We start from the raw sequence: 26,718 nt of genomic DNA, 5'->3' as shown, positions 1-26,718 counted from the left end.
CCAGTGGCCAACTTCCAGTGGCCTTTCAGTAGCCTGGTAGGCCATGTTTGACACCCTGCTGTATACAGCTTGCAATCCAAAAAGGGAAGACAAAGGGAAGCTGAGGCACAGAGATGGTCAGTGACCTACCACTGTCAGCAGGGCAGGGATAGAGGCAGGACAGGACTCACATCTAAACCCTGTCCAGCTGGCTCCATGAGCCCAAAACAATAGTCTATGCATTTTCTCCTCTGGCTCCCAACAATTCAAATGCCCCTCTAAAGCACATCAGTCGATGACATGGGTTTGATAACTCCCTTGTAGGCTAATAGCTTTTCATCTGCCTTGTCCCCAGTGGGGTTCCATAATGGTTCCACAATCTTTCACCATGATGCTAAGGGCCAGAGACAACCCTCATCTTACACTGGTGAGCATAAGGGGACGGCTCCGCATTGACTTTGTAGGTGCCTCCGTTTAGATGTGGCAGTGCCTAAAATTGCAGTTCCAGGTCCCAGGAGGGTGATCCAGATCCACAGGCTGAGGCAGCTCAGCTTCCATGCAGCCAATGCAGAGATCTAAGGGACTCTCTTGAGATTCAGTTCACCTAGCTGCTCAGGAGGGAGGTGCCTACCTGACCCAGAATGCCTGACAGCACCACCTCCTTCAGCATGAAGCACAGAGCCCCTGAACAATGGCAGAGGTGCCCAGCTGTAAGAGAATTGCCTAGGAAGCTGGAGATCTGGATTCTTAGCCCTGCCTCACCCAGCATGGCCACTTTCCAAGAGGGTGTCTCACCCACCAGGCTGGGTGGGGTTCTCACATTCCTCCTATTGAAGCTGGGCCACTGGGCAACCATAAGTGCGGAGTCATGGGTCATGAGTCATAGAAAAAGAGCAATCAGGAGGGAGTGACTATTGCTCTCCTTCTCCAATCTAGTCCTTACACACCTACTTCAATCACTGGAACCACCTAGGTGAGTGAATAACTGTTCCCTTACTACTTGGGATTTTTTTGATAAAATGCTCTTTGGTTGGATAAATGTCAGTTTATTGAACCTGAAATGTTCTGTGCAAACATGTTGGATTCGATGAATTTTTGAGGGGAAAGTTTCTCAGCCTGAGGATGGAACGTGGTCAAAGCCAGGAGATGTCAGACCAGGTTTACTTCCAGGCTTGAGATGTGGATTCAAGTCCCCAGCTCTGCTAGATTCAGACCACAGGCTCAACCCCAGGTCTCCCAGATGTGCCCTCTCCTTACCTTACTACTGACTAGACTGGGATATCGCTTTTGGTTTAATTTATTTGGGAATTTTAAAAAAAGCTTTGCTTTCTAACCTCAAATTTTCTTGCAAACTGGAATTCTGGTTTTCTAACCAGTCCTGTTCACAGCCTGGAATAACAGCTCACTTCCATGCAACATCTCCCTCTTAGAGTGTAGATGTTCTCCAAGACCAAGCTCCACCTGGGCAGCAAAAAGTGCACTGCAGCACCGGTTTGTTCTTTACGAGGCATAAAGACCCTCCAGATGGAAAAGGCAATCCCATGGAAGCAGCACCAGGAATGACTGAGGAATGATTAACCTCTGTTAATCTCCTGAACCTCCTGCCTCAGAGATAACTGGCTATGTTGGAGACCCCACCCCAATTATATAATTGTGTCTCATCACTGTCATCCAAAGTGTGATGTTTGTGCCCTAAGACCATGACTCCTGGAAGTTCTGCCGGGCCACTCCTGGAGTGAGGACACTTTCTGCTGGAGAGGAGATGTCCACAGGCAAAGTGCTGCTTTTTTTGGGTGCAATGTACAAAGGAGCTGTCACAACTCAATGTGCCGTGAATGGGTCATCTTCCTGGTGACAGTTTACAATGACAGGTACTTCACCCTATTGACCAGATCTTGTGCTGGATGTCTGGGATTCCTTGGGTCAAGCCATGAACCTATGAGATAGCAGCATTTACTTGCACAGCTGGGGCCTTCCAAACACATCTGGAAAGACTTGACATCACCAGTTGCGTGAAGGACACTGAAAGTCATCCATACATCTTTCTTCCCACAGGATTTATCACAGGCTGGCTGACAGCATGGACACCCCTTGCTGGATGCTTCCATGCTGGAGGACATCTTTGTTCATCTGAGGCTCTGAGTGCATTGGGAGCTGTACGGTGCTGAGAGATGGGGGACACCCTGCTTTGTGTCTCCTCCCCTAGAGTTGGCAATCTCCAAGTGAATAGAGACAGTCCAGATCAGCCAGTGATTGTACATGGAAGAAGCAAATCTTCTTCTGTGCCAGCATCCAGTGAGATCTGGTTCTCTTATCCAGATTTCATCAATCCCTCTAACTGAGTGTCCCCTGACACCTCACGCTGATTCCCCCCAACCCCACTTCTTCCCACCCCTGCCCCTCCCCCTCCCCTTAATGAATCCCCCCATTATATAATTGTGCTCAAAAAATAAAGGAAATAAAGCACGAATGTCTCTGACAGGCTTGAGCAAAATAAATAGATGCAGCCCAAACCAAACCTTCCACGCTTCTGCAAGCTCCTTTGTTCAGGAAGGCTCCCTCCCTCTCCGGGATCCAGTCCATGGTCTCTGTTAAGCGCTTTGTTCCCTTGCTCTGCCTGCCCTGATTCTGCCCCTCCCCTCCCCCACCCTGGTGTTTGCTTGTAGAAATGAGAAGACACCCCCCACCCCCACCCCCTCCCAAAATCCAAGTTTTGGAGTTTGCTTCACCCCACCCCAGAAGCTGGCGGGGGTCTTGTCTGCCCAGTTGCCAGGGTCCCCCCTGGGAAGCACATCCTCTTGGTCTGCTGCACCTTTTCATAGATGCCTTCCTGGAGGGCAATGATAGGGGACTGCCACTGTTGGGCAGAAGTCTGGACCCCTTCCCTCCACACTTGAGGTCCATCTTTCAGCAGCTGCCTTGGTTGCTTCTTGCCCTCCTTCCCAGAAGCCACAGCTCCTGGCTCCCCTGGGTCTCACCATGCCACAGCTGGCTCCCTCTGGACCAGGATGCAGGATGGGTGCAGAGGCTGGTGTTGGCTGCAGCCTGGGTGGCCCAGGCCAAACAGTGGGGCGGGCTGGATGGGAGGAGAGGGGATGGAGGGAGGGGGCGTGCAGCTGTGTGTGGTGGTGGTGATGGTTCCAGTGGGCCACTCCTGCCCTGGCTGGCTCAGAACCCAGCGCTCTCTGAGCTGCTGTGGCTGTTGTAGCTAGGGCTCCGGCTCTGGCTCCGGGAGCGGCTTGGAGGACTGCGAGTCCGGCTGCGGCTGGTGCTGTAGCTGTCATAGCTCCTACTCCGGCTCCGGCTGTATGAGTAGCTGCTCAGGGAGCTGGAAGAGGAAGGGCTGGGTCTGTAGTAGGGGATTGGACGCTTGCGAGCACTGCGGAGGAAATGGAAAGAGAGTCAGTGTGGGGCAGTGGGTGCTGGGCAGGCTGATTTGGTGCTGGGCTTTGGCTTGAGCACATGGGGAAAAGCTGGGCAGACGGGAAAGGAGCTCAGGTCAGAACTGCTGAGCCCACCCTGGGCTCCCACTGCCACAGGAATGATGGGCAAGTTCCGATTCAGGTCTGGGTCCAAATGTCTCTGGACCATGTTCACAGGGCTGGAACTCGCCTCCCCCGGGGGGAATTTGGATTTGGACCAGAATGCCGTGGCCTTGATTGCAGAGGCCCTGAATGCAACCTGTGGAGCCCATTCATGAACAGACTCAGGCATTATCCCCATGGCTTGTGCTTAGCTCCAGCCAACCAGCAACCCATGCAGTGCCCAAGCCATCACCCCCAGGGATTAGTCCTGGATTAGGCAGCAACAACAACAGAGCGTAAGAAGGTTAATGTGGCTTTTGTCTTGTCCAGACACCAAAGAGTTAAAGCTGTGAAAGAGAGAAGTTAGGGATTAGTGGCAGGAGAGGTCTGGGCAGATGCCCTGGGGAGGCTGAGCTGAACATCCAGGAGAGGATGGCATGAATCCATTTTGGGCTGTTCCTGCCAGCCCCAGATGGAAAGGGGGGCATGTGGGGGGTCAGTGTGTAAAGTCTTTGGCCCCCAGTCAGTATGCCACATACTGCAGGGACAGAGGCAGTCCTAGGGAGGCTCCATGGAGGAAAGAGAGATGTGGGAAGGAGGGAGCCTAGAACAGAGGATGATGAGAAAGCAAAGGGGTCCTGTTGGAGTGGAAGTCCCATCCAACAGACCCTGGTTCTCTTCTCTTGCATCCTTCCCAGCCCCATCCCTGGGTCCCACAGACCTTCACACCTCCCTCATTGAGCTCTACCATCTCCTTCATAAATCTCCTATGCACCTCCGGCAGTGTCCCATGGTCCTCCATACCCTCCCAGGAATCCCCAGGCAGGTTCAGTCCTGGGCCTCCATGCCATCCCCCTGAACCATCCCTCTCAGTGAGTCCTCCCAAGCCTCCCCTACAGCCCTCCAACACACCCTTCCTCATCCTGCCACTCCAGGAGCCTCTGTAGGTCTCCCATGTCCTCCAGTGTGGACAATCCCACGCCAGCTCAGCTCACAGTCTTCTGCACACTCCTCTGTACAGCCCTCTTGGCATTCTGCCCCATTCAACATATCTTTCTACCCTGGGCCCTGCACTAGACTTGGGGCTTGCCACATGGGGCACTTAGTACAGGCTAAATTTGTGCAGTATTAAAGTTATGCCAGCTATGGGCAGCTGCATAGTAATGTTTATTATGATCTAACATGCACAGCTCACTGATTGTCAGTCCCAGCCTCAGCAGCAGAGCCTCCTCAGTGAGGAAAAAAGCAGGATCAGGCCCCTGGTAGGCTGCGGTGCTGTGATCCCATTGGGACATGCTGGTTGTAAAGCAGTGGGGGGCTGTGAAAATCAGCTTCTCTGCTGGCTACTGTCACTTACAACTTGAGTGGACGCCTGGGGGACCAGTCTGGTCCGACGACATCTGAATGCGTGTCACTTAACACGAGCTGGAGATACTCTTCCTGCAAACAGTCTTAACTTTGCCATAAAGTGATCATGCTTAGCACGTGTTTTACTGCTTGAACACGGGGAAACTCGTGTTAAGTGCAGTTAACACATCCTTAGTGTAATGGATGCCATGGCCCTTAGAGTGCGGCTTCAGACTGGGGGTGGGTGGGAGAGAACCAGGACACTGTTCATTCAGTTTCCTGCAGCTTGGTAAATCCCAGGACCCCTCCGACAGGCAGTTTCTCCCTTTGGGGCAGTGAATTAGAATGGACGTGGCAATAGAGCAGATGTGACCAAAACCCTTGCTGACCTTTTAGAGCCACCAGCTGCCTCAAAGAGACCCTTCCTCCCCACCCTGCTCCTTTGGGACCCTTGCAAGCCTCAGTGAGTGGGGTTAGTGGGACGGACGGAGACAGACAAACGGCACAGACACAGCTTAGCCTGGAAGGCCTCACGCAGTGCATTCAAGGAGACACAGTGGGGTCCTGGCGAGGGGGGGGTTACCAGAGTAACCGGGCCTGCAGCGATGCTCTCTGGGAGGAACCCTGAGACAGAACGGAAAAGGAGAGTTGCATCGGTATCGGCATCAGAGGGGACAGGAAATGGTTGGGCAAAGGCCCCTGGCATCCCAGGGCCCAGCAATGCCCTGAATCATTACTCTTGCAGGCATCACATACATGGCCCGCCCTTACCGCACCTCACCGTTTTGAAGGCCTTTAACTTCCCCACCCCTTTGCGAGCCCTGTGTTTACAGATGGGAACTGAGGGACAGAGGGGTCAGGCAGAGCAGGCATTGACCCAACATCTCTTCTCCTTGCCTGCACGAATACTGGACCAGCCTCCGTCTCTGTACTTCGGCCCAAAGCTGGACGTCTCCCTCCATTCGCTGCCACGTGGCATTGCCAGGCCAACCATTCAGGAATCATGACTCAGGTCTTACAAAAATCACAAGAGTGGTTTAAAAACACATTGTTTTTACAGCTAATAAATGCTGAGATTCGTTGCTTTGACATTTTAGTGTTCAGCTGTCAGGGGTCCCATTTTCAAGATTTTTCCCCATTATTTTTTTTTATTAAGTAATGAAAGCTGAAATTCTCATGTAATCACAGGACTCCAGGAGCAGGGGCTTAAGGAAAGGAAGTGTTACATGTTGAAAACTGGCAATATGACATTGGAGCTGGCATCACTACTGCTGTGGGTCCAACACAGTCCTGTCCGGGCTGGCTCTGTTGATCCCCTCATTGCCTTTCCCTTAAAACAGGGAGACCCCCAAACATCCCTCAGGTTCTAGAAATATTGCTCTGGCTGAGGCTGAAGCCTGAGTCAAAGTGGCCTAGTGTTTACATCAGGGACTATGATGAGAGAGGGCACCATGCCCATTGCCCTGTTGGTCCAGGAAAGGGAAGCCAGGGTCAGTGCCCTGCCCGCGTGCCCCCTGGTGGCTGATGCTGGTACAGCATCCAGATCTCAAGCACAAAAGGCATCTCGGACCTTGAAGCATCCGAAGTCCCAGAGGAACAAGACACGTCTTTTATCCTGAGCTGCATCAACCCACAGATTCTCACAGCCAGGCGTCACTGGTTCTATAGCAACCCAGAATAAGGAACCAGCCCCCTTCGGTTGCTTTCCACCATGGGAAAAAATAAACATAGCTCTGCCTGGCAGCCTCGAAAGACAATGGCTTAAGTACACCTGTGAAGGAAAAGGTCACATGAACCCTGTAAGGTGCAGTATCAATAGGGCACATCATTTACTTCATACTTGTAACATGCATTATGCATACAGGTATCACAGTACTGGTAAGGCAAGTTATAACTCCATGACCATAGTTTTCAGTGGTGTCCACATGCCACAGGGTTACCACGTGGCTTCCATTTTAGTGTAACTGTATTTCACTTGTCTTGTCACCCTGAACCTGCAAATACTTTCTGATCAGCCTAAAGGGGCTTCATGGACATTGACTGTGTGCACCAGGATTTCATTTGGAGAGCAGAGGGAGAAAGACAGTTGGCTTTTCCCCCCCTCTGACACAGAAATACACCTCAAATAAATACATATTTCCTTTTACAGATTGGAAGAGCTGAACTGGTAATACTGTTAGCAGTCTGCCTGTCTATCTGTCTGGCTATCTATCTGTCTATCAACATCTGGCTTTGCAGAGAAGCAAAGAGGGCTTTGGAGAAGAAATCTGAGGGTCCTGCAAGTTGTCAGTAAGTGACTAAAACTTGTGAGCCTAGGGCTGAAGCCCTGCACTCTGATATCTACCTTGTAATTCTTCTGGGCTCCATGAAGCTGGGGGAGTCACGTCTCCTCTTCCTGATGGGGGAATAACTTCTGGAGCGGCGCCGGGGCCGGGTGGGATCAGTATCACTGTGGCGTATTCGGGGCTCACTGTCTTTCTCTCTGAATCAAAATCATATATATGTTAGTTGCACCTACTTGCATGTCGGCGCACATGCACGTCTGCTAGATTTCTGGACACATATTCTGTGGACAAATTTGAGGCCATGGGCATGATTCTGGCTGTGAGTCCACATGTATACATGTCCACGTGTTGACAGGTAGGTAAGTCACTTGTGAGAGCTGAACTTGGAATGTCCCAGCTAAAAGCACACGTGGATACTACTGAGGTAGGGGAGCAGCTCCAGTAGCCCAGAGGCAGCAGTAGGTTTGTAAGCCCCTCTGAGAGGACCCATACATGGTATTGGCATCCATGTGAGACAAACTAGAGGTGGAGAAGACCTACTAGTTCCCACTACGGCTTGTAGACATGTGTACATCCGTACTTATAAGATCGGACATCAGTTGCCATCAACTATGATGAGGGTAGCCTGCTCTGTGTGGGGCCGTTCCTGATGACTGCTCAGAAACCCCCAGATAGTGCAGAACATGGGGCTCTCACTGTGGTCAGCCCCCTCTGCTCCAGAGGCTGCCTTGGGACTGCTTGAGTCACTGCCTCTCTACCTTTCTCCAGTCCCTGAGGCCAGTTGGGACACTGAAGCCGACAACTCTTAGATTAGCATGTGTAGCGAACAGAAGGGATATTTGTAAGGAAGAGTCCCTGATGTTGGCCCTCGTTCCCCCCACCTTGGTCAGACTGATTTGATCTGGTTATGTTACAAGATGCATTTATTTACTTAGGCTTCTCCTGATGGAAAAGCTTGGTGCATAGGGGCTATATCTGAGCTAATCCATATGCTGGTGCCCATGGCAAGGACACCATGTATGCTGGCTACACATCTAGGGTTTATTGAAGTCCTTGTGTGTGTTGGCATTGTAGTGTCCCATGTACCCATGTGGTGTGCTGACACTGTGTATAACAGTGGCCACATGTCTCAGTACAAATGTCCCCCCACCCATATAATCCTGTCCCAGGGGACACATGTTGCAGGTATGCTACCTGCTTGCAGTTTTTTTCTGTGAAGGAGACCGAGTCCTGCTCCGTGCTGCTCTCTTCTCCCGGGATCTGGACCGGGATTTGGATAAGGACCCGCTGGAGCTCCAGGAACTGCTCCGGTGGCCCGTGCTCCGGGACACGCTCTTCTTTCTCTCTGAGTTGTGCCTGGAATGCTTGATAGGTGACTCTGAGCTGCTGTTTGGCCTGCCACGATGGTGTCTCTCCTTCACCCTGGAAGACCAGTCAATCAAACCACCAATCACAATGGCATCACAGAACACCACAGCATGGCACAAAGATTAACTTCCTAAAAGCCAGATTTCCCCTCCAGCAACTGCTAACACTGTATTTCCGAGGTGGTGGGCAACCATCATCCCATCTCCAACCACATTCCTTGAATATGGGCATCCAGGAACATCAAGAACCCAGGCCTGAGCATCCACAACTCCAAACCAAGTCAGCGGGACACTTGGATGCTCTGAAAATCAGTCCATAAATGTTCAGCACCCTTACACTGTACTTAATGAAAGGCTTAAAGATCCTTCTACTCTGTATGAGAATGGCTAAGTCTGCTTCCAAGGCATACACCATGTATATCTAACCTGCAAATCTCACTGCCACAAGATAAATCTGAGGCCAAGTTTAAGTAGAATTTAAAGGAGTCTTAGACATTTAGGTGACTAATAGAGCCTTTGACAGTTACATTACATGGAATAAGGACCTGTGGATGGAAGTTGCTCCAGGGAATAAGCCTACTATTCAGTTCTTGGGGTCAGAAGCAAATTATTTCCTCTCTAGCCACCAGAGGAGCTCTGCCCTTTGCTCTGCAGCCTCTGGTGCTGCCAAGGTGGGGACCCTGGAGTGCCTGGCACCAGCTCTTACTTTTTTGCATGAGCCCCATGGTTCTTCTCCACCCCTGGCATCATGTGGTAGGGATGGGAGCAAGCTGATCCCTCCGAATCACTACTGTAGCCTGTGTTGCTGAGTGATCGGGGTGACTCCTTCTGGGCTGAGGGCTTGGCCTTGCTCCGGCCCTTGTGTTTGTGCAGTGAGGTGGAGCGGGAGCGCCGGCGGTGAGAATGCTTGTCCACTCCAGAGCATCGGCCTCCTTTCTCCGGTGACATTGACCTGGGGCTCCTGGCGCCATGTCTGCTACTCTTGGAGCGGGGCGACAGCAACTCAGTCTTGACATGAGCCCTTGAAGAAGGGGATGCAGAGTCCAGCCTCTGACAGGAAGAAAGAAAAAGGGGGATGGGGAGGGAAAGAAGAGAAGAAAGAAAGGGGGAGAAGTCTTTAAAGGGAAACCCCAAGCCAGAGATGCAATTCACAACGTCAACGCACATTGCATAAGGCAGGCTACACAGACTCTACTCTGAATCTTCCTCTCCTGCTCAGCCTTTTGACCTCAATGCAGCTCATGCAAATCTCCGCATGCAAAACGCAAAGGAAATCCAGAAACAAAGTCATAAGGAGGGAAGGGAGAGTTCGAACGAAAACGCATCTGGAACAGAGGGAATGAACTAAATAAATAAAGGAAATCAAATTGGTGTAAAAATCCAAACAAACTAAGAAAACCAAGGAGGGTGGCAAAAAGGGGAAAATAAATTGGACATAACAGGAAAGAGTTAACTGAAATGAACCAGGAAGTCAGAGGAGACGGGTCTGAGGGGAGTAGGAATGGAGTGGAGGCTCTTCCCATGTATATGCATATATATGTATAGAGGCATGTTAATATATACGTATATACATCTGGATTTGGGTTGGAAACAAAACAGGGAGTGAGGAAGACAGCACAGAGATATGGTGAGGGGCAGGGTAGAGGTGGGGAAGTCACAGAAGGGACAGGGGAAACAAAGTATAAAAACAAAAAGGAGGAAGAAAAAACATTTAAAAAAAAAGAAAACTCCACAAATGTCATCGTTACTGAAATAAACGAATGTTTCTGAACTCTTCCTGGGATACTGTTTTTTTTATCTGTGACCCTGCAGGGCACTGCTGAGCTCACATCAGCGCTCTACAATGACTCTTGCTTTCTGTTTCTTTTTTTTTTTTCCGTTAAATTCTGTTTTTTTTTAAGTCCCTCTTGGTTAACATCCACTTACCAAAAAAGTGGCATTTCCTCCTTTAGTAGGTAAGGTATGAAGAGAAGGGAAAAGCGGGGCAATATAAGTGCATCATTAGATTCACAAAAATGCAAGAGAGAAAGAGAGAGAGAAAGAGAGAGAGAGAGAGAAAGAGAGAAAGAGAGAGAAAAGAGAAATAAAACAAAACAACTCACTTCTCCTAGGCCTCGGAAACATCAATCATATGAGAAACCAACTCTAGGTGGAACTGCATATGCATCAGCTCTGCATTATTGGGAAAACACTTTCAGGGGGTGAGCATTTTTTGGATGACTTTTCTTTAAAAAAAAAAAAATCAAACCCAATGTCATTAGCGCCTGCACAAATCCCCTGATACCCAACTATCTGGGTATTAATAGTGGCCTGGCAGGTAGAGCAAAGGCCCATGAGGAATTGCCAGGAACAATTTTTATAGGCTGTTTTCATGTAAAGCAATGAAATATCCTGGTGTGATTGGGTGCAGGACTGGGGGACAGTGCTACCAGCAAGGCATTTTTTTTCTTCCAGTGGAGTATATACAAAGGCCCAGACAGCACCAGAGAGGCCTATGAGAAAGCAACACAATTGTACATTGACTCTACTATGATATGGTGTGAATCTGCAGGTCGGCTTGGAACCCATGTTGCATGGAGCTGATGTTGCTTGATATGAAATACACACATATTTGCACACAAAGCACTAACTTTGGAGGCCTCTTGGTACAACAGAAGGGCTAACAGGAATGGAGGCTGTGGGGAACAGTTTTTTCACCGAGCCTAGACCAATCTAAGCAAGAGAAAGTACCCTGGATGTTGTTTGGAATGGCTGGAAGGGCCTTTTTGTTTCACTTCTACTGTTCTCTACAGCAGGGTAAAGACCAGCCCTGGAAACAACAACCTACTTCCCAGTGATAACTGATAGCTCAGCCAGGCTGAGGGCAACATGGTCAGCCCCTGAATCCCTTTAAATAAAAACCAAGCAATACATGGTACCTGTGTTTCTCATGTGAAGCTATGCTGTTCTTGGAATCCTTCCCCAACCAGCTCCCTTGCCTATGGGGACCTTGTAACACTGGGTGAACATGACTGAAGTCATATCCCCAAAACCCCTTTGGTAGGGAAACCAAGGCACAGAGCAGTCAAGTGTCTCAGTCACAATGAGCTGCTAGATGAATGGGGATGTGAAAACACAATGCCCTGCTCCTGCCTGAATGGTCAGGCTATTTCCCTCATGCTCATGCTACCTACTGGAGAAGGCCAACTCCTGGGTTTCCAGTTTACTCTCCAGCTATCTGTATAATGCAGACTTAGCAATGGGTCCTTTCTCATCATCAGCTGTGAAGAACAGGAAACTGCTATGGAGATCAGGTGGGTGGATCTTAGTTTAAATCCCCCAACTGTCTGCTTTACTAGGATGTGTCTTGAAATCATGCTGGTATTGCTTCAAGGTGTTCTGGGAGCCAGAGCAGAACATTGGCCCAATCCAGTGTCCACTGATGTCAAAAAAAGATTCCTATTGACAACAATGAACTTTGAACTTCAGGCCCTATGAGAATGAAAGTCTTCAGAAACCCTGCAAGCTATTATAAGCTGGGTCCTATGGGGGTACATGGATATGACTTGGGTGTACTAAGCTGGGTACTATAAAGGGTTCTAAGTCCATGCTTTTCTCAGCCCCGCTCTTCCCTCCCTGTTTTAACAGTGCCACCTGCAAACACCCATTGATGCAATTGCTTTCTTTATGCCTCTGACTTTCATTCTTACCAATGTGGCTTTGCATACTTCCATGCAGTTCAGAGCAGTGCTTACCCTGAGCTTTGCTGGGCAGGAGAAGCGCTGACAAGAATAAAAGTATAAGTCCATCACACCTATGTGTCTTCGTCTTATCTGCAGAGCTCCCTGCCAGTCTAGTCTACCCTGTGATATACTTCCTGTTGTTCCAGCCCTAGGATCCCAATCTGCCTGTGCTAATCCTCAACAGACAGTTAGCTTTGTTAGTCTGAAGTCAGGCAGGTGGGAGAGGGTGGTACCTTAGAGACTAACTGGTTCAGAGAGGGAGTGGCTTTCCTAGGCAACAACCTCTTCATCAGATGCCAGGAATGGACAATTCTTAGTCTGATGAAATAGGTTGTTACCTATGAAAGGTCATGCCACTCTGAATCAGTTAGTCTCCATGGTGCTGCGCTGACCTGCCTTCTGCCTGTCCTGACTGGAGGAATACCAATAGCTGACCTTTCAGTTCTGTCATTACAAAACAATACATCTAAAAAACTAATTTGGGTTTCACCTGAACCAATACTTAAAAAAAAAATATTCAGTGAACCAAAATGTTAAAAAAAAAAGTTATGGGTCAAACAGGGCATTTATTTTTTGCTCGAGTGTTTTTTAAAGGTTTATAGAGGGGTTTTTTTTAAGTAGAAGTGAAGGAAAATCCATAATCAAAAGCCATTTTGGACTGAAAAACTGAAATGATTTGACTTTTCCATTTTGTTGTTGATGTTTTTCTGATTTAGCAAAACCAAGATGGATTGCTAAAGATTTTCATGTCACCAAACTTCTACCAAAGCTAACCACCCCTGAAAGCCAAACAGAAAATGGCCCAAAATATCACTCTGCTCTGTTCTTGATCGATATTTTATCTTCTTGCTATTCTAGCCCTAGAATCCCACACAGTTTTGACGATACACCTCAGTCTTGACAACAGCATGTCATATTCGAGAAATCCTGACTTTTATTTCCAAGCACAGATCACCATTTGGCTTGACCAGGGTAATCTTGGTCTGTAGGACAGAGATTGCACTGGGATAGATGAGTCCATTGCCACTTGTGGCAGTCGCTGTAGCTAGAACCCTAGATGGAAAAAGCTGGTACCATCAACTGAAGCAGTGCTGAAGGTTTTCTCCAGCTTTTCGAATGGTGAATATGGCTGTCAGGAAAGGACCCTGATTGCCAGGTCTATAGGCTGATTCCTCCATTTAGATGCAGGCAAGGAATTGGCAGCCCAAGGCTTCCCTACACATCATAGCACCTTGCAACCAATCGGGACCTCTGAATACTGTTGAAAAAAAGCTTTCTCAAATGTACTGGGTATTTTTCTTGTCTTTCTCTCTCATGTCTGAGATTACCAACCCTTCCATGAGTCTCATCTGCTCCCAAACCCTTCCATTCCCAGCATAGTCCATTGCTCCAGGATCAGCTCTCCAAAGCCTGGCATCTGTGGGCAGTAGCAAGAGAATAAGAGAGATGAGAACCTCTGGGGACTGTCCATTTCAAACACCTTGAACAATGGTAGGAGTCTGGGTAATCTAAGCGTGAAACCCAGCCTTGGGCAGAGCAGACCTAAGACTTACGTAGCACTGCAGTCTTGCTATGAGAGCATGCTAGATGGGAAGCTAGCCCTGTCCCCAGAGACAAATTTCCAGAACTGTGAGGAACATACTTGGATTTGACCACTGCCCTAGGACATCCTCCTGCTCAGATTCTCCCATGCAGGGATCCTTCATGCCATGTGCTAAGATTTATCCTCCTCCACCCTCAGCTTCTTTGCATCACAGCACAAGGATTCTTGTCCCTGTGCCATCCCAAATGAGGCTCTTCACCTCATGTCCAAGGATTTCCTTCTGCACTGCAGCTCAGAGATTCTCTATTCTCCTTAGGATGCTGCAGACTCCAGACTCCCTTTCTTGGTGTCCCTGCTTTTTATCCCGCAACCTGGGGTTCTCTAAATGGGGACTTTACTTGTCATCTCAAGCTTCTGCCCACAGTGAACTAAGAATGAATATCAGTGTCACCTAAGGGATTGGTGCTGATGCCCAGTTCATTTACTACGGCTGCACTGGGAAGTGGCTGTTATCCTCTCTCTACTTCTCAGTCATTTGATCCAGCCTGTTTCAGGTAGATGAAAATGCATGTAAAGCAGACAGTGCTGGGCTCTGCTTCACATCCACATCGCAAATGCCACCACCAGTCCAGGGTAGGAGAATCAATTAGATGTGTAAATATATCAAAGGAATAGAATTATTCCCACAGAGAGGTCTCCAATCCAGTCACCAAAGGCCACATCCAAAATAAAACCAATTTAGGCTCCTAAAGTGCCACATACTAGTGGAATTTGAGAACCCTAACCTGAGTGCATGATTCCCAGACCACTCATGTGTCTGACTCTGGACAGCACATGGTCAAAGCTAATGCCTTGGCTTGCAGAACTTCTCATGCAGGGGGAGATTCACCTGTGTGCAGAGAGGACCCTGATGAAGCTGGAACATCACTTCAGTCCAGTGCAAGCTCTGCCAAATGCACAGGGGATATTTCACCTTTTGACTGAGAAGTAATGAGCCTGTAGTTCTCCTGGCTCACTTCATCACTCCGGCATTTCTTGACAAAGTGGGCAGTGCTCTGGGAAAACCCCTGTGTCATTGTGCTTAGGGGGTGAGGTGGCATCAGGGTATGCCTCCTTTCAAATACCCTAGTGTGAACCAGATGTACATCCGCAGAAGTCCATAACAGAATGATACTGGCATGAGTGAGAGTCAAGCCGTCAGCATCATAATAGGGTATATCTACAGTGGCTTTGTGCTGCTCTTGGGGCTCCTGCTGAAAAGAAAGTCCTACCCACTTTCTGCCCTGTGCATCCCAAGCCTGGAAATACTGCAATGGGAATGCCCCACAAGCTGCCTTACCACTGTTCTCTGCCAGAGATAGAGTCCAAAAGCGGCAGAAGGGGGCACTCATGGAGTATTTTCACTAGCACATGGCTGAGTTTGGCGTATGCAAAGTGGTAGGGGCTTATTTTTCAATTGAGTTCTCAAGAACAGCATGGAGGCAGTAGAGACCTACTGTTGGGCTCTTCTAAGGTTGAACCTAGGACCTAATTTTTAAGGCTGTTTTAGCAGTGACAATGGGGAAAAACTTCACAGATAACAGCAATAATAGGTAAAACCATTCAAAATGCAGTAACAGCCCAACTCTGTGAACACTTAACTGGTGGACACAGTGTTCAACAATAGAAGGACTCCCACTAGAGAACTATACCTTTTGGCTGTTTTTCTGACGTTTCCCCCCTGGATTACCTTTTTACTTTTCCACTGTAAACTGAATCATTTGCAGGGGAAAAAATTGTAGACTTCATCCTTAAAGATATTTTTCATATTCACCTTTAAAGCTGACTGTTCCAAATTTGGAATTCCACATGCTATAGATCTGCATTACTGAAATGGGAATTTCATTAAGTTCTGCAGAAAATCCAGAATTGGAAGGGCCCTGTCCAAATCGGAGTGGCAGAATATAATGTAAGCCAGAGCAACATTTTTCCCACCAGCTGAAGGTTAGGCCAACTCCCACTGAACTCCGCAGGAATCTTTCTACTGACTTTAACTAGATTTGGCCTAAGCCTGATTCACACTGCTTCTGAGGTATGGGATATAAGGATAACTGTAGGAATCTTTAAGATTAGAAAGGGGGTTTTACCTCCTTCTCCAACCTCTATGTACTACTATAGTGGCCTGCAAAGAGTAGGGAGCTAATTCCCAAGTGCAAGTTCCCATTGTCTTGGCTCACCATATACTGCCATGGACTGCCTTCCCCAAGCCCAGCATGGAAAGCCTATTAGGGGAAAAGCCATTTTGGGAAAGGCAGGGCTGCACCATAACGTTCACTACTCTGACCTTTCTGGCTTGTAGCCCTGGCTATGGGAAGCCCCAGGGGAAGCAGCAACTTGGGCCAAGATCTTCACTTGAATGTTGTCTGGGGCTTTACAGCTGAATTGCCATGGAGGCACCAGTGGTATTCTAAGCAACTATTACTGAGTGAGCTAATAGCAGGTTATACTGAATGATTTAGAAACAAAGTGGTGCTTTCTACGAGGGAAAGGCTTCATCTTTCTTGCAAATAAATGTGTAATCATTCAGGCTGGGAACTAGAATCTAGAAGAAGTTCATGGAAAGACTCATTGGTTGGGACTTACAGGGCTAAAATGTCTCCTCTTAACCATATACCAGTTTGCTTTGAAAGTGCATAAGCAAAGCAGGGCTCCATTTACAAGATATTATGTGAACTCAGTCTCCCAGGTGAGTCATGCAATATCCACTGAGCCAGACTACACATTACATGAAGTGGCAACAACGTGCAGCAACTACTATTTACTGATTGCCCCACAGATTAGCTCCTTCAGCCTTTTAGCTTGCTCTGTCCTGTTGCTGTACTTGGCCTTAGTGAGTTGCTAAGACCAACTTGCATGGTCTTAGCAAGTTGCTTTCTCAAGCTCAGGCCAGTTCTTAGACAGTTTTACCTACCACTGAAAACAACTGTGTTACTTTTATATTTCTTTTTCTTTACCCTTTGCAGAGAAACAAGAGAAACTGCAAGGCTTGTTTGTTCAGCCTAAACCTGCTTTCAAGACATCTCTTGCCATCTTGATCCTTTCTATCTACAGCGCCAGAAAGGGGGGAAATGTCCTAAAATGCTTTGTTAGGCCTAAAAGCAAAATTGACTCATATTACAACATTCAATAAAGTTCACGTGTGACAATGAGGTTTATTTGTTGGATTATTATTATCTGCAGAGGGGCTGTAATACATAAACTTGCCCTTTCAAAGACTATCTATGACTAGTGGTAACAGAACTAGCTGAGGCCATGCTACTGATTTAAGGGGACCTACTTACAGCGGTAAATATGGTGGTTGAGTTAATCTCCATTCAGTGAGACATTACCGAGGCTAAGCATTCATTCAGCACCTTGTAAGCTCTGTTTTAAGGCCTTGGGCTAGTGTGATGCACAGGGTGAATTTCACCCTTGTGCTAAGTTGGCATGGCCAAGAACCTACCAGAAGGCTCCAGGCACCTGAAGGAGAATGGATGCTTCACACTATGGACAATCAGTCATGTTCCTCAGTAAAAACTTTGGGATCTCACATGAGGCTCCTGTCTTTGAAAATCACATCCTTCCAGGTTTCCAGGCTCAGACCCATACTATAAAATACTCTCTGGCCCCAATTCAGCAAAGTGCTCCAGCACATGTATTAAGGTGAATGGAATTTAAGCAGTTGCTTAAAATTAAGCAGGTGCTTGAAGTGATTTTTCAAGAAGGCTGTTTGCTGACTCTGAACCATGTCCTACCAAATCTGCTTCTCAGCCTGAGTCAGACATCACAAAAGGCTGATTGAAGAGTTGATAAAAGAAAGAACATCTCTTTTTTGCCTTTTCCGCCCCTTAATGGAATGACCTTTCTTTTCCCTTCCTAAACTTCTAACAAAGCAAGAGATAACCAGACTGGAATAATTGTTAGAATCACAGGTCTTTTGCATTATTCTGGTTTGTGTTCTTTTATCTCTATTTGTTGTTAATTTTGTCTGTTTTTTGAACCAGCCCCTAAAAAACCACAGAGGAAATCAAATTGACTAGACATAATTGTACCATTTATGGAAACAAACACAAAGTTGAAGGGCTAAAACACACAGAAATGCATTCTAACAATGGAATGAAGAAACTGAACATAAAAAGTAAGAAAGGAAAAATACATGAACAAAAAAGAAAAAAGTAAAAGAAATGCATGGCTTTGTAGCTAATTGGGAAAATAATACAAGTAAAAAATCATATAGAGCCACCAAAAAGAGACAAAATGAAAGAGAGAGACTGAGAGACTGAGAGAAAGAAAGAAAGAAGGAAAGAAAGAGAAAATAACATTAAATCAAGCTACGGTGCTTTTCAACAGGCTCATCTGCAGAAGTGAACGTGCAGAGGCGGACAAAATACCTACCTTCTGATTTGTCAGTGACAGGAATGCAATAATAAAAAAGAAAACAATAATCTCCACATTTGGAGTGCAGAATGGGAAAAAGACAATGACTCTTTAGTAATGTGATTTAGACCCCTTTGCTAATAAAGTTTTCTTTGATTTGATTTTTTAATTTTTGGTTTTGTTTGCACTGATTTGTTTTTTATTGAAAGTTTTGGTTGGTGGTCAAACGAGGCAGCCATATTAGGTTTTTTTGTTTGTTTGTTTAATTGTTTAACCAGTCTTCTAAATAGCAGTGCTTCTTGTCTGTTTTCAAATTCTCTGTGTAACATTACAAAGTCCCAAAAAGCATGCAAGTAAAGCAACGGATGAAGGCAGAACATGTCAAGGTTTATTGGGTTATTTTGGCACTGGGTTTGGCTAGGAGTGGCCCACAGAAAAAAAAGAGAAATACTGTAGTGTGTGTGGGAGGGGGAGGGAGAGAGAAAGAAAGAGAAAGAGAGAGGGGGAGAGAGGGGGAGAGAGAGAGCAGTAAAGGAAGCCAACCGGAGTGAAAGGATGGGATGAAAATCTGATAATCCATTTAAAAGGGAAGTCAACTCCACCTGAATATTGAAAACAGATTTGTTTGTCCCAGATTGGCCTATGTCCCTCCACGTATACTTTTTGGCTAGAATTTGGAGAAGGCAGTCCAAGGAAAGCACTCAAGAAAACCCATCTGATTCAAAGACCATGCTCCTTGGTGTGCCCATTGCTGCATGGCAGCTCACATGAGTCACTTTCTGCATAGTCCTTACATCCCAGTCCACCAAAGCACTTAATCATGTGCTTAATTTAAGCCCAACCTGATTTGGGAATTGACAGTGTGGCTTCTGTCCTAAGAACTGTGGTCCTGTATCTGGTAAAGGTTAGAAACCAAACATATTCTAGTATTTAGTACCAGTTCTTATTTGTGCTGTAGTAGCACCTAGGAGCCCTAGTCAGAGACCAAAACCCCACTGTGTTTAGCACTGTACAGGGAACAAAACTGGTCTTCGCCCCAAGCAGTTTGCCATGTAGTTGCAAACATCTTTGATTTTGAAGCCAATTTCATGCTTTCGGGGGCCTAATTCTGGTTTTATGAGTGCTTAGATTGGCAAGTCTGAGGCTAATTATTACCAGTATTAAAACTAAACATCTTAATTTTAACAGTTAAAGATTATTCTTCCTATTATTAAAAGTTAATCATGGCTTAATTTTAAGCATGTATCCCAGTGTCTTGTGAGTCGATGGAGCCCAGTGGTTTGCTGTGAGAGACCCTGAGGCTGAGAAAAGACAGCACCTTTGTGCCATCATAAACATTTTTATGGCGGCACAAGGGGAAAGCTAACAGGGATTCATGCCCTTTGTCCATGTCAGAAGGTAGTATTAATTTATGCTACTGTTTTGTGGCAGATATCTATCTATTCTGAGGTGGGAGAGTGTAGGCAGCCCAGAGCTGCCCATGTTCTCCAGCTGCTCCAGGCAGGTGCACCTGGGGCTTCAGGACCCCAAGTTTGTGGGCCCTGGAAACTTCCCTGCAGGGTGCACAGGATCAGGCCTCTGAACCCTGGGATCACGTGCCTGGGTTTCCCCATTTGCAGATGTGTGTCCAGTGATTAAATTGGGGGACAATGGGGAGTGTCTGTTTTGCCCAATGAAGTGGACACATCCTGGCACAACTGATCCATTTCATTTGGAAACATCTGTTTGTAGCCTAAGGGTATGAACAGACTAAAGATTAAGTTGCATATAGATATACATCTGTCTCAGAGATAATAATATTCCTATGAAGTGCTTTGGGGTTATCCCTGTTTCATTCAGGGACATTTTTAGATGGTTTGCGCTGATTTGTAGCACTATAATATTGTATGTTGTCGGTCTGCTCAGTTCTCATAGTGCTTTAAAGGTGTTCAAGGTTCTCTGAATGTTATGTCTGTCCATTCCCGAAGGCCACGGAGGAACCCGAGTCACCTATTCTCATTGATCATTATCTGTTCTGGAGACAAACAGCCTGGTTCTCACTTTGCACTGGATTAATATCATTGGCACAGTGGAGTTATTCCTGGATTAGCTCACAGTGTCCTGAGAAATGAATCTCTGCTCCTGATACTTCATGCTGTCCGCATATTTAACTGATATTGGCCTGGGCACTGGTTCAGGAATGAATCCCTATTCACATTTGTCATGAGACTTGAGCACAAAATGAATTACAGCCTTTATTAGGAGCTCTAGACATTAAAAAGCTGTAGGCTCAGTTCCTGAGTTATATTTTTAATGTCTCCCTTCCTGTCTAAACACTGAAGCTGAGGTGGTGTAACTTAGCTCAGTCAGCGCAACTACTCTGGTTGCATGTGCCTTCATAGAGGCATCACAGAAGACAACAGCTCATTTCAAGGCTTGTGCCTAAAAACATTTTCCTCGCTCACGGCTTACATGGAAATGACTGAATCCATCATCTTTATGGATGATTTTGTACTTGAGCCCTTTAGGTTCACAATGGCCTAGTTCACTTTGTGTGTTACTTCAGGTTCTAAACCAACAATGCAATTACATTGGTGCCTCTTACATCATTTTTGTATGCTGGGGTATATTACACAGTGATCTAGAGTGAACAGAAATGCAGCTCTCCCAGGGTACGTGCAACCCAGAAATGCTATTACAGTGGCTTACCATTAAGTGGCAAGAGAGCAGGTAATAAATAACCTATTTCCCCTGGGCAAATGGCTACCCCAGGATAAGCTTGTGGACAGGTGACATGTATACAGGTGCAACATACCACAGTGTATCCCTATTTTTTCTTTGAATAACTCTGCTCTATATCTGAAGAAGTTACACTTGTGTAGACCTGCACATCATCTGTCTGCTCTTTTAAACCAGAGGAACCGTGTTCTATGTCCAGGCCCTGAGTAGCACAGGGTGGGTTGATTATATACACAAGAGCTATGGAAAGATATATGAGTTTAGATTCATAAGAAGGTTGGGAGACAGGATCTGTGTTTGTGCAGTGCCAAACACAAGGTGCTCCTACAGACTGCTGCAAAACAGACCAATAACAAATCAGCGATAATCATCCCCAACAGCCAGCCACTTACTTTGGACACTTAAAAAGCAGAAAAAAGCAGACCTATGGCTTTGGCAGGAAAAAGGAAGTTAGATGTGAAAGTCTGAAATAAGCCCAATGCCCTTTCTTGGTGGCACAGTTATCTTCCCTTTTAAATTCTCTGCTCAAAATATAGAGATGAAAATACAATGTTCAACGGTTGTAAATATCAAGAAAACACATCCGCTTTTTTGTTTTGTCTTCTCCACATTAACACACACAAAAGCCAAAAAAAGATCTAGAACAACACGACAACGACAACAGGAACAAAAAAGAAATAGAGAAATATATTGTTTGCATTTCTGTACGTCACAAATGAAAGGAAAATAAAGAAATCCCAAAATAAAGAAATAAAGGAAACTGAACAAAGAAAAAGCACGTTTCGTTTCCCTTCCCTCCCCCTCTTCCCTGCTTCTGCTGAGCAAGAAATGGAATTGTATATTACCGTTTTTCAAATGGGAGGCTAAAGAAAAACACAGATGGGATTAAAAAGAAAAAAAAAGAGAGAGAAAGAGAGAGTTGCTGGAGAAAAGCACCACCAGCGCCTGTTAACAAAAGGAACTTGTGTTTATTCAGCAGTGTCTCTGACATGATCGGGCAGGAATGGAGGCACACATAGTGGCTGAGTGCTTTGATTTTCTTTTTTAATCTCCAAATCATTAGCAAAACAATGTGCTCAGCCATTTGCTAGATCCATGGGTGACCTTTGACCTGGTGCCAGGATCTCTGGGAGGGGCCATAGAGCAAGACCAACACAAATCGATCAAATTGCCATGGATTAATGAAGAGGTGGGTGTGTGGGCAGCAGGAGAATCAGAATCAAAATAAACAATATTAAAAAACACAATAAAGAAGAAATCAAAGAGAAGCTATGGGAATTGGGCTGCAGCATGGAAGTCTCTGGATTGTTAGCGGGAACTACCTTCAAAAGCTAGAGGGGTTTGAGAGAGGGGAATGGAGAAGGAATGGGAAATGATCAAATCTGGTTGCTGAAATATACTAATGGAAGGCACTGCCTTAGGGCTCTGCAAGGCTATTGTAAGCTGATTCCCACCCCCAGGGTAGTGTGCAGGCCCAGAGATCACCAGGGGTCTTCCTGAGCTGCTTGATGGCCAGAGGATTAAGACGAGCCTGCAAACTTCACTTAATAAATCTACTGGATACAAAAAGATTATGGACTAAATATAGACATCGGATTTATGGCACATTATAACTTGCCTGCCATTTGATAAACCCAGGTAATTTGTCTGCATTTACCAACTACATTTTATCATCCCCCCACAACAACTACCTTTTCACACCTATTATGTCCCATTCCCTTTGAACCTTACTGCCATGCATTTGCATTTTCACAGACCTGCATTCTGCATTTTGGCTTCTATTCTACCCAGGAAAGCACAGAAATAGTAAGACTTTCCCTATGCGTGAAGAAGGGCATTTGTGCCAGAAAGCTTGCAAAAAAAACAATTTATCCAACTATTCAGTTGATCTAATAAAAGATATCACATCTGCCCAAAGAACTTTGCCTGCCTGAGCTTTCTCTGCTTTTAGTGACTGATCCAAATCCCCTCAAAGTCAACGTAAAGGCTTCTGCTTCCTCCAATAGGCTTTGGGGCAGGGCCTGAGCAGGTGGATCTCTGGTACAAAGTCTGAACGTGCTGTCCAGTGTTCAAAGGCAGAATGCTTCTCTCTCACATAGACAGCCCCCTGACCTGGTCACTTGGGGAGAAGCCCCTTTGGCCTGGTATCCCATGGAAACACATCGGAGATCCAAGGTCTCTGTTGGTAGAGTTCAGTGGAAGGTGGGACTTCGTTTTGGCATTTAGTTTTGCCCCAAATCCTAGCAAAAAGCCCCAGTGGTGCATTTTTGTAGTAGGAGACACATCCCAGAAATTCAGTTTGGAAACAGGAAAATGTTCAGTATTTTCAGCCAAAGTGAAACATGAAGGCATTCCCTCCTCTACCTGTTTCATTTCAGTTTGCTGAACCAACAGGAAAAATCTCCGTTTCAATCAGGATATCACACTGCATTTCCCTTTTGTGCTGAGTCACTTCATGAGAGGTGTAGGTGAGGTCTAATACCCCGATTCTGCATGATAGGCCAGGCTCCCTGACCAGACTACACCTCTGATAAGGTGTACTACTCAGACAGAGAGGATACTGCATTACATCGTGGGAGATAAGCCTTGCCAGGGAGCCTGGTGAATAGGACAGAATGCAGACTGTGGGTGACCCAAACAGAAAAGAAACATATCTCTATCAGCAGTGCCAAAATGTTTAATTGTAATGGCAATCATGGAGCCTTTTTTGAAGCATTTGAAGCTAAAGTTTCCTGTGGAATGAACTCAAAATGAAATTTTTTAAATCAGTTTAATGAACCAAGAGATTTCTATTTAGGACAAGCCAGCCCAAATCAGGAGGTTTTGTTACTGTTTTCCTGATGGAAAGTTGCAAAAGTTTCCATAAGGAAACCATCACTAACCAGCCCCAGCCTATGAGCTGATCATGTCAATAGACACACAGCTCTACCCACAGCTGCATGGGCACTAGAGGGAAACTAAGTCATAGGACCCTGATCAGAGTGAGCAGAGCCTGGCCTACTGGAATTCACTGTTTAAGATGGCCTCAGTGCAGTGCTCAGCAGCTCCCACTGGGTCTTCCTCTTCAGGTTGATCCAAAGCGGAAACACACAGGGGCTGAATCCATACAGACAAGAGAGCAAGAACAGAAACCTCCCTGCCAAGTGCCAAAGCCTTGTGGCTCTAATTAGCCTGAAGTTTTGCATGATGAAGGAAGTTATAGCCAAAGAAGGCCCAATGTCTTGAGACAAAAGGGAATATCCCATTCCTTCAGCCTGGTTCCCACAGAGAGACAGGCTGGAGAACTAGGCTTACTGTCAGAGGTGATGCAGGCCTCCAGCCCTTTCTGTTTGCTTTTATTTCAGCTGTAAATTTGCCTGAGCGAGGGATGAAGGACTTGGCTTTTAAACAAGGATCTGAGGGTTGAGATAAAGAGACTTCCATGAATTGAAGTATCTGAGGGAACTTGGGGGTATAGATGAGAGATCCTGCCATAGTGAGATTCCCCACTTTTCTCCTCAAGTAGCCTCAGCAGGTATTTTTCAAAGATGACTTCTGTCATTCTGACCAAGCCAGTTGAAGATACACATCACCATGGGAAGGATGAACATCTTTCACCACCTGCACCAGAGAAGCTGCTACCCTTCTTCACTAAATAATACCCACAGGGAAATTCTCTCCTGAGCAGAAGAAGATGGCACCAAATGCTTCTCAAGCAAGTGCTGTGATGATACCAGCTTCTTGTCAAGCCCTTTGGAAATGATTCAGTCAAGATGTGGGGCAACTTGGAAAATCTCTGCCACTCCTTCTCATCAGAGAGTGTTTTTTAGTTACTGTGGGCATGTCTACATGTGCCCCCAACTGCGCAGTTGTTACTGCAGAGTCATTTAGTACTTGTTTTAGCAAGTACTAAATGACTGACTGTGCAGTAACCACCATTATTGTGCAGTCCCAGTGGCACATGGGTCATTTCTGATCCTACTGTTCAGTACCAATGAGCTAGTATGATGCAGTAGCATCAGTGTCACAATGTAGACATGCCCTTTAATTCATAGGAACAAAGCTCCTGAGGACAAACCTGAGAAAAACACCTCATGTTTCCTCCCATCTTACTACCCCTCCTGCCTCTAGGACTGAGTCATGCTATTACAGTGAATCCTTTGCAATGTCCCAGAAATCAGTGAGGCTGCCTAGGCTTGGACCCTACGTGTATGTGTCCATGGTGATGGAGGAGTGGGTAGAAGGTCTGCTCATGACATGGCCAGTTTGGCAGATACAGGCCAGTCTTGGGTTCTGCTCAATGCCAAGAGTGAGGCTGCTCCCCTGTGGTCAATGAGACTGAGCGAAAGCAAACAGGTCTTCACCTGCTGGTCTCACCTTGGTAAGCTTGGAGTGAAGTGACTTGTAAAGGGGGAAATGATGCAGGTGAGGAGGGCGGGGGCGGTGTTGGTGGAGGGGAGGAGGAAGGCGGAGTGGGGGTGAACCATGATAAAAGAAAAGCATACGTACATCCTGCTGTTTTATGACCAGGTTGCTGTGGCTGTGCCGACCGTTCTGGGCGCTGCCCTTATGCCCGTTCTGGTGTGGTGTGGCCGAGCGGCTGTGGCAGGTGCCAGAGGAGGACGGGCTCCGGCTGGAACGGTGGCTGCTGGCCTTCTGTCCGTCCTCCCTATGCTTGGGGCTGAGTCTGCAGGAGACAGTGGAAGGTGGGGTGTGACATGTGACTTGGGGCTAACTCACAGGAGATATGGCAGGCATGGGAACAGGGAGGGTGTGAGGGGCTGGGTGGAGAGGCAGGCAGCATTTTGGCTGTACTTGCTGAAGGCCAGTGTCTCAGTTATTTCCATCTCCATGTAGCCATATGAGTGCACATACACATACACACACACACAGACACAGACATGGATGCAAGCATCTGTGGATATAGGACAGGCCTGAGTCTGATCTCAGTCATCACATTATATAATGTGGTAACTCTGCTGCTGTTTGGGGCACAGTCAGCCCAACTTCATAGACCAGGTCTCCCAAACCAGGAGACTGATTTCAGTATCATGGCATCTCTTTCTTCTTTTTTTAAATAATACCATTGGGGAATTTTCATTGGGCATCTAGTGTTTGCACTTCAGGGGTCACATTTCCAGATGTTTCTCCATAAACATGTGGAGCTCACATGTTTACCTTTGGATGCCATGGATTTGCAGGGTCTTTAAGAAGAAGCTGGGTCTTTAAGAAGAAAATGACTCATATGGTGCGAGGGTTGACCTGATTTTGTGAGGGTTAGTAATGTGTGAGATCCAGTGAGAACCAGTTCCTGCACTCACAGGGGGAGCCCTGTATCATAGATGGAGAATGTGAGGAGTTGGGTGACTAACCCACACCTAGTGCGCCTGGTCCATGCCCCCATTCCCAGTGCCCACCCTCAGCAATTTATATACGCATGCCTGGAGATGGGCCAAGAGTCCTAGGGGAAACCAAGCCTACCTGCTGGGAGATTTGGAGTTGCTGTAATCTGAAGACAGTGAAGCACTGTGGGAGCTGCAGCTGCTGTGTCTGTGGGACCTCCGGGCAGGAGAACCACTATGGGATCTGAAAGAGACAGACAAGGAAGGGGATTGGGGGAAGAAGGAGAAAAGGAGGGCCCAGTCAGAACTCCTGATCTCACAGTACTGGCCCCAAAGCCAAACTGGGTCAGTAGAAAGAACCCTGCTGATGGCACTGGGCTCTGGATCAGACCCAGCAGGAGAGGAAATGGGAACCCCGAGAAGGTTTCTCCCTGGGAGGGTGACAGTTTGCAGCAACATATCTGCCCCTGGGGGAGCCAGGGAACTGGTGTGAGAACCTCATTCTAGTGCTGGTGCT

At 46.8% G+C, this 26,718-nt stretch overlaps 1 protein-coding gene across 2 annotated transcripts in view; it reads right to left on the bottom strand.

Annotated features, from left to right (window-relative positions):
* Positions 1 to 2,746: 2,746 nt before the first annotated feature.
* SRRM3 (serine/arginine repetitive matrix 3) overlaps positions 2,747 to 26,718 on the bottom strand; it is a 171,097-nt gene continuing 147,125 nt past the window's right edge. Inside the window, exons 10-15 of one of the 2 annotated variants that reach the window (XM_090025525.1) lie at positions 26,341 to 26,445; positions 25,369 to 25,546; positions 9,209 to 9,552; positions 8,330 to 8,557; positions 7,195 to 7,332; positions 2,747 to 3,358 (exon numbers count right to left, since the gene is read on the bottom strand). In XM_090025525.1, coding sequence (XP_089881651.1) covers positions 3,148 to 3,358; positions 7,195 to 7,332; positions 8,330 to 8,557; positions 9,209 to 9,552; positions 25,369 to 25,546; positions 26,341 to 26,445 — 1,204 coding nt within the window. In that variant the 3' untranslated portion in view covers positions 2,747 to 3,147. Of the gene's footprint in view, positions 3,359 to 5,228; positions 5,475 to 7,194; positions 7,333 to 8,329; positions 8,558 to 9,208; positions 9,553 to 25,368; positions 25,547 to 26,340; positions 26,446 to 26,718 lie in introns of those variants that run through there. The other variant, XM_090025526.1, reaches the window with a different exon arrangement.

This window comes from Crocodylus siamensis, chromosome 13, assembly GCF_052110815.1.
Source record: "Crocodylus siamensis isolate JL-2025a chromosome 13, ASM5211081v1, whole genome shotgun sequence".
Lineage (NCBI taxonomy): Eukaryota > Metazoa > Chordata > Crocodylia > Crocodylidae > Crocodylus > Crocodylus siamensis.
This window is presented reverse-complemented; position numbering and strand designations above follow the sequence as displayed.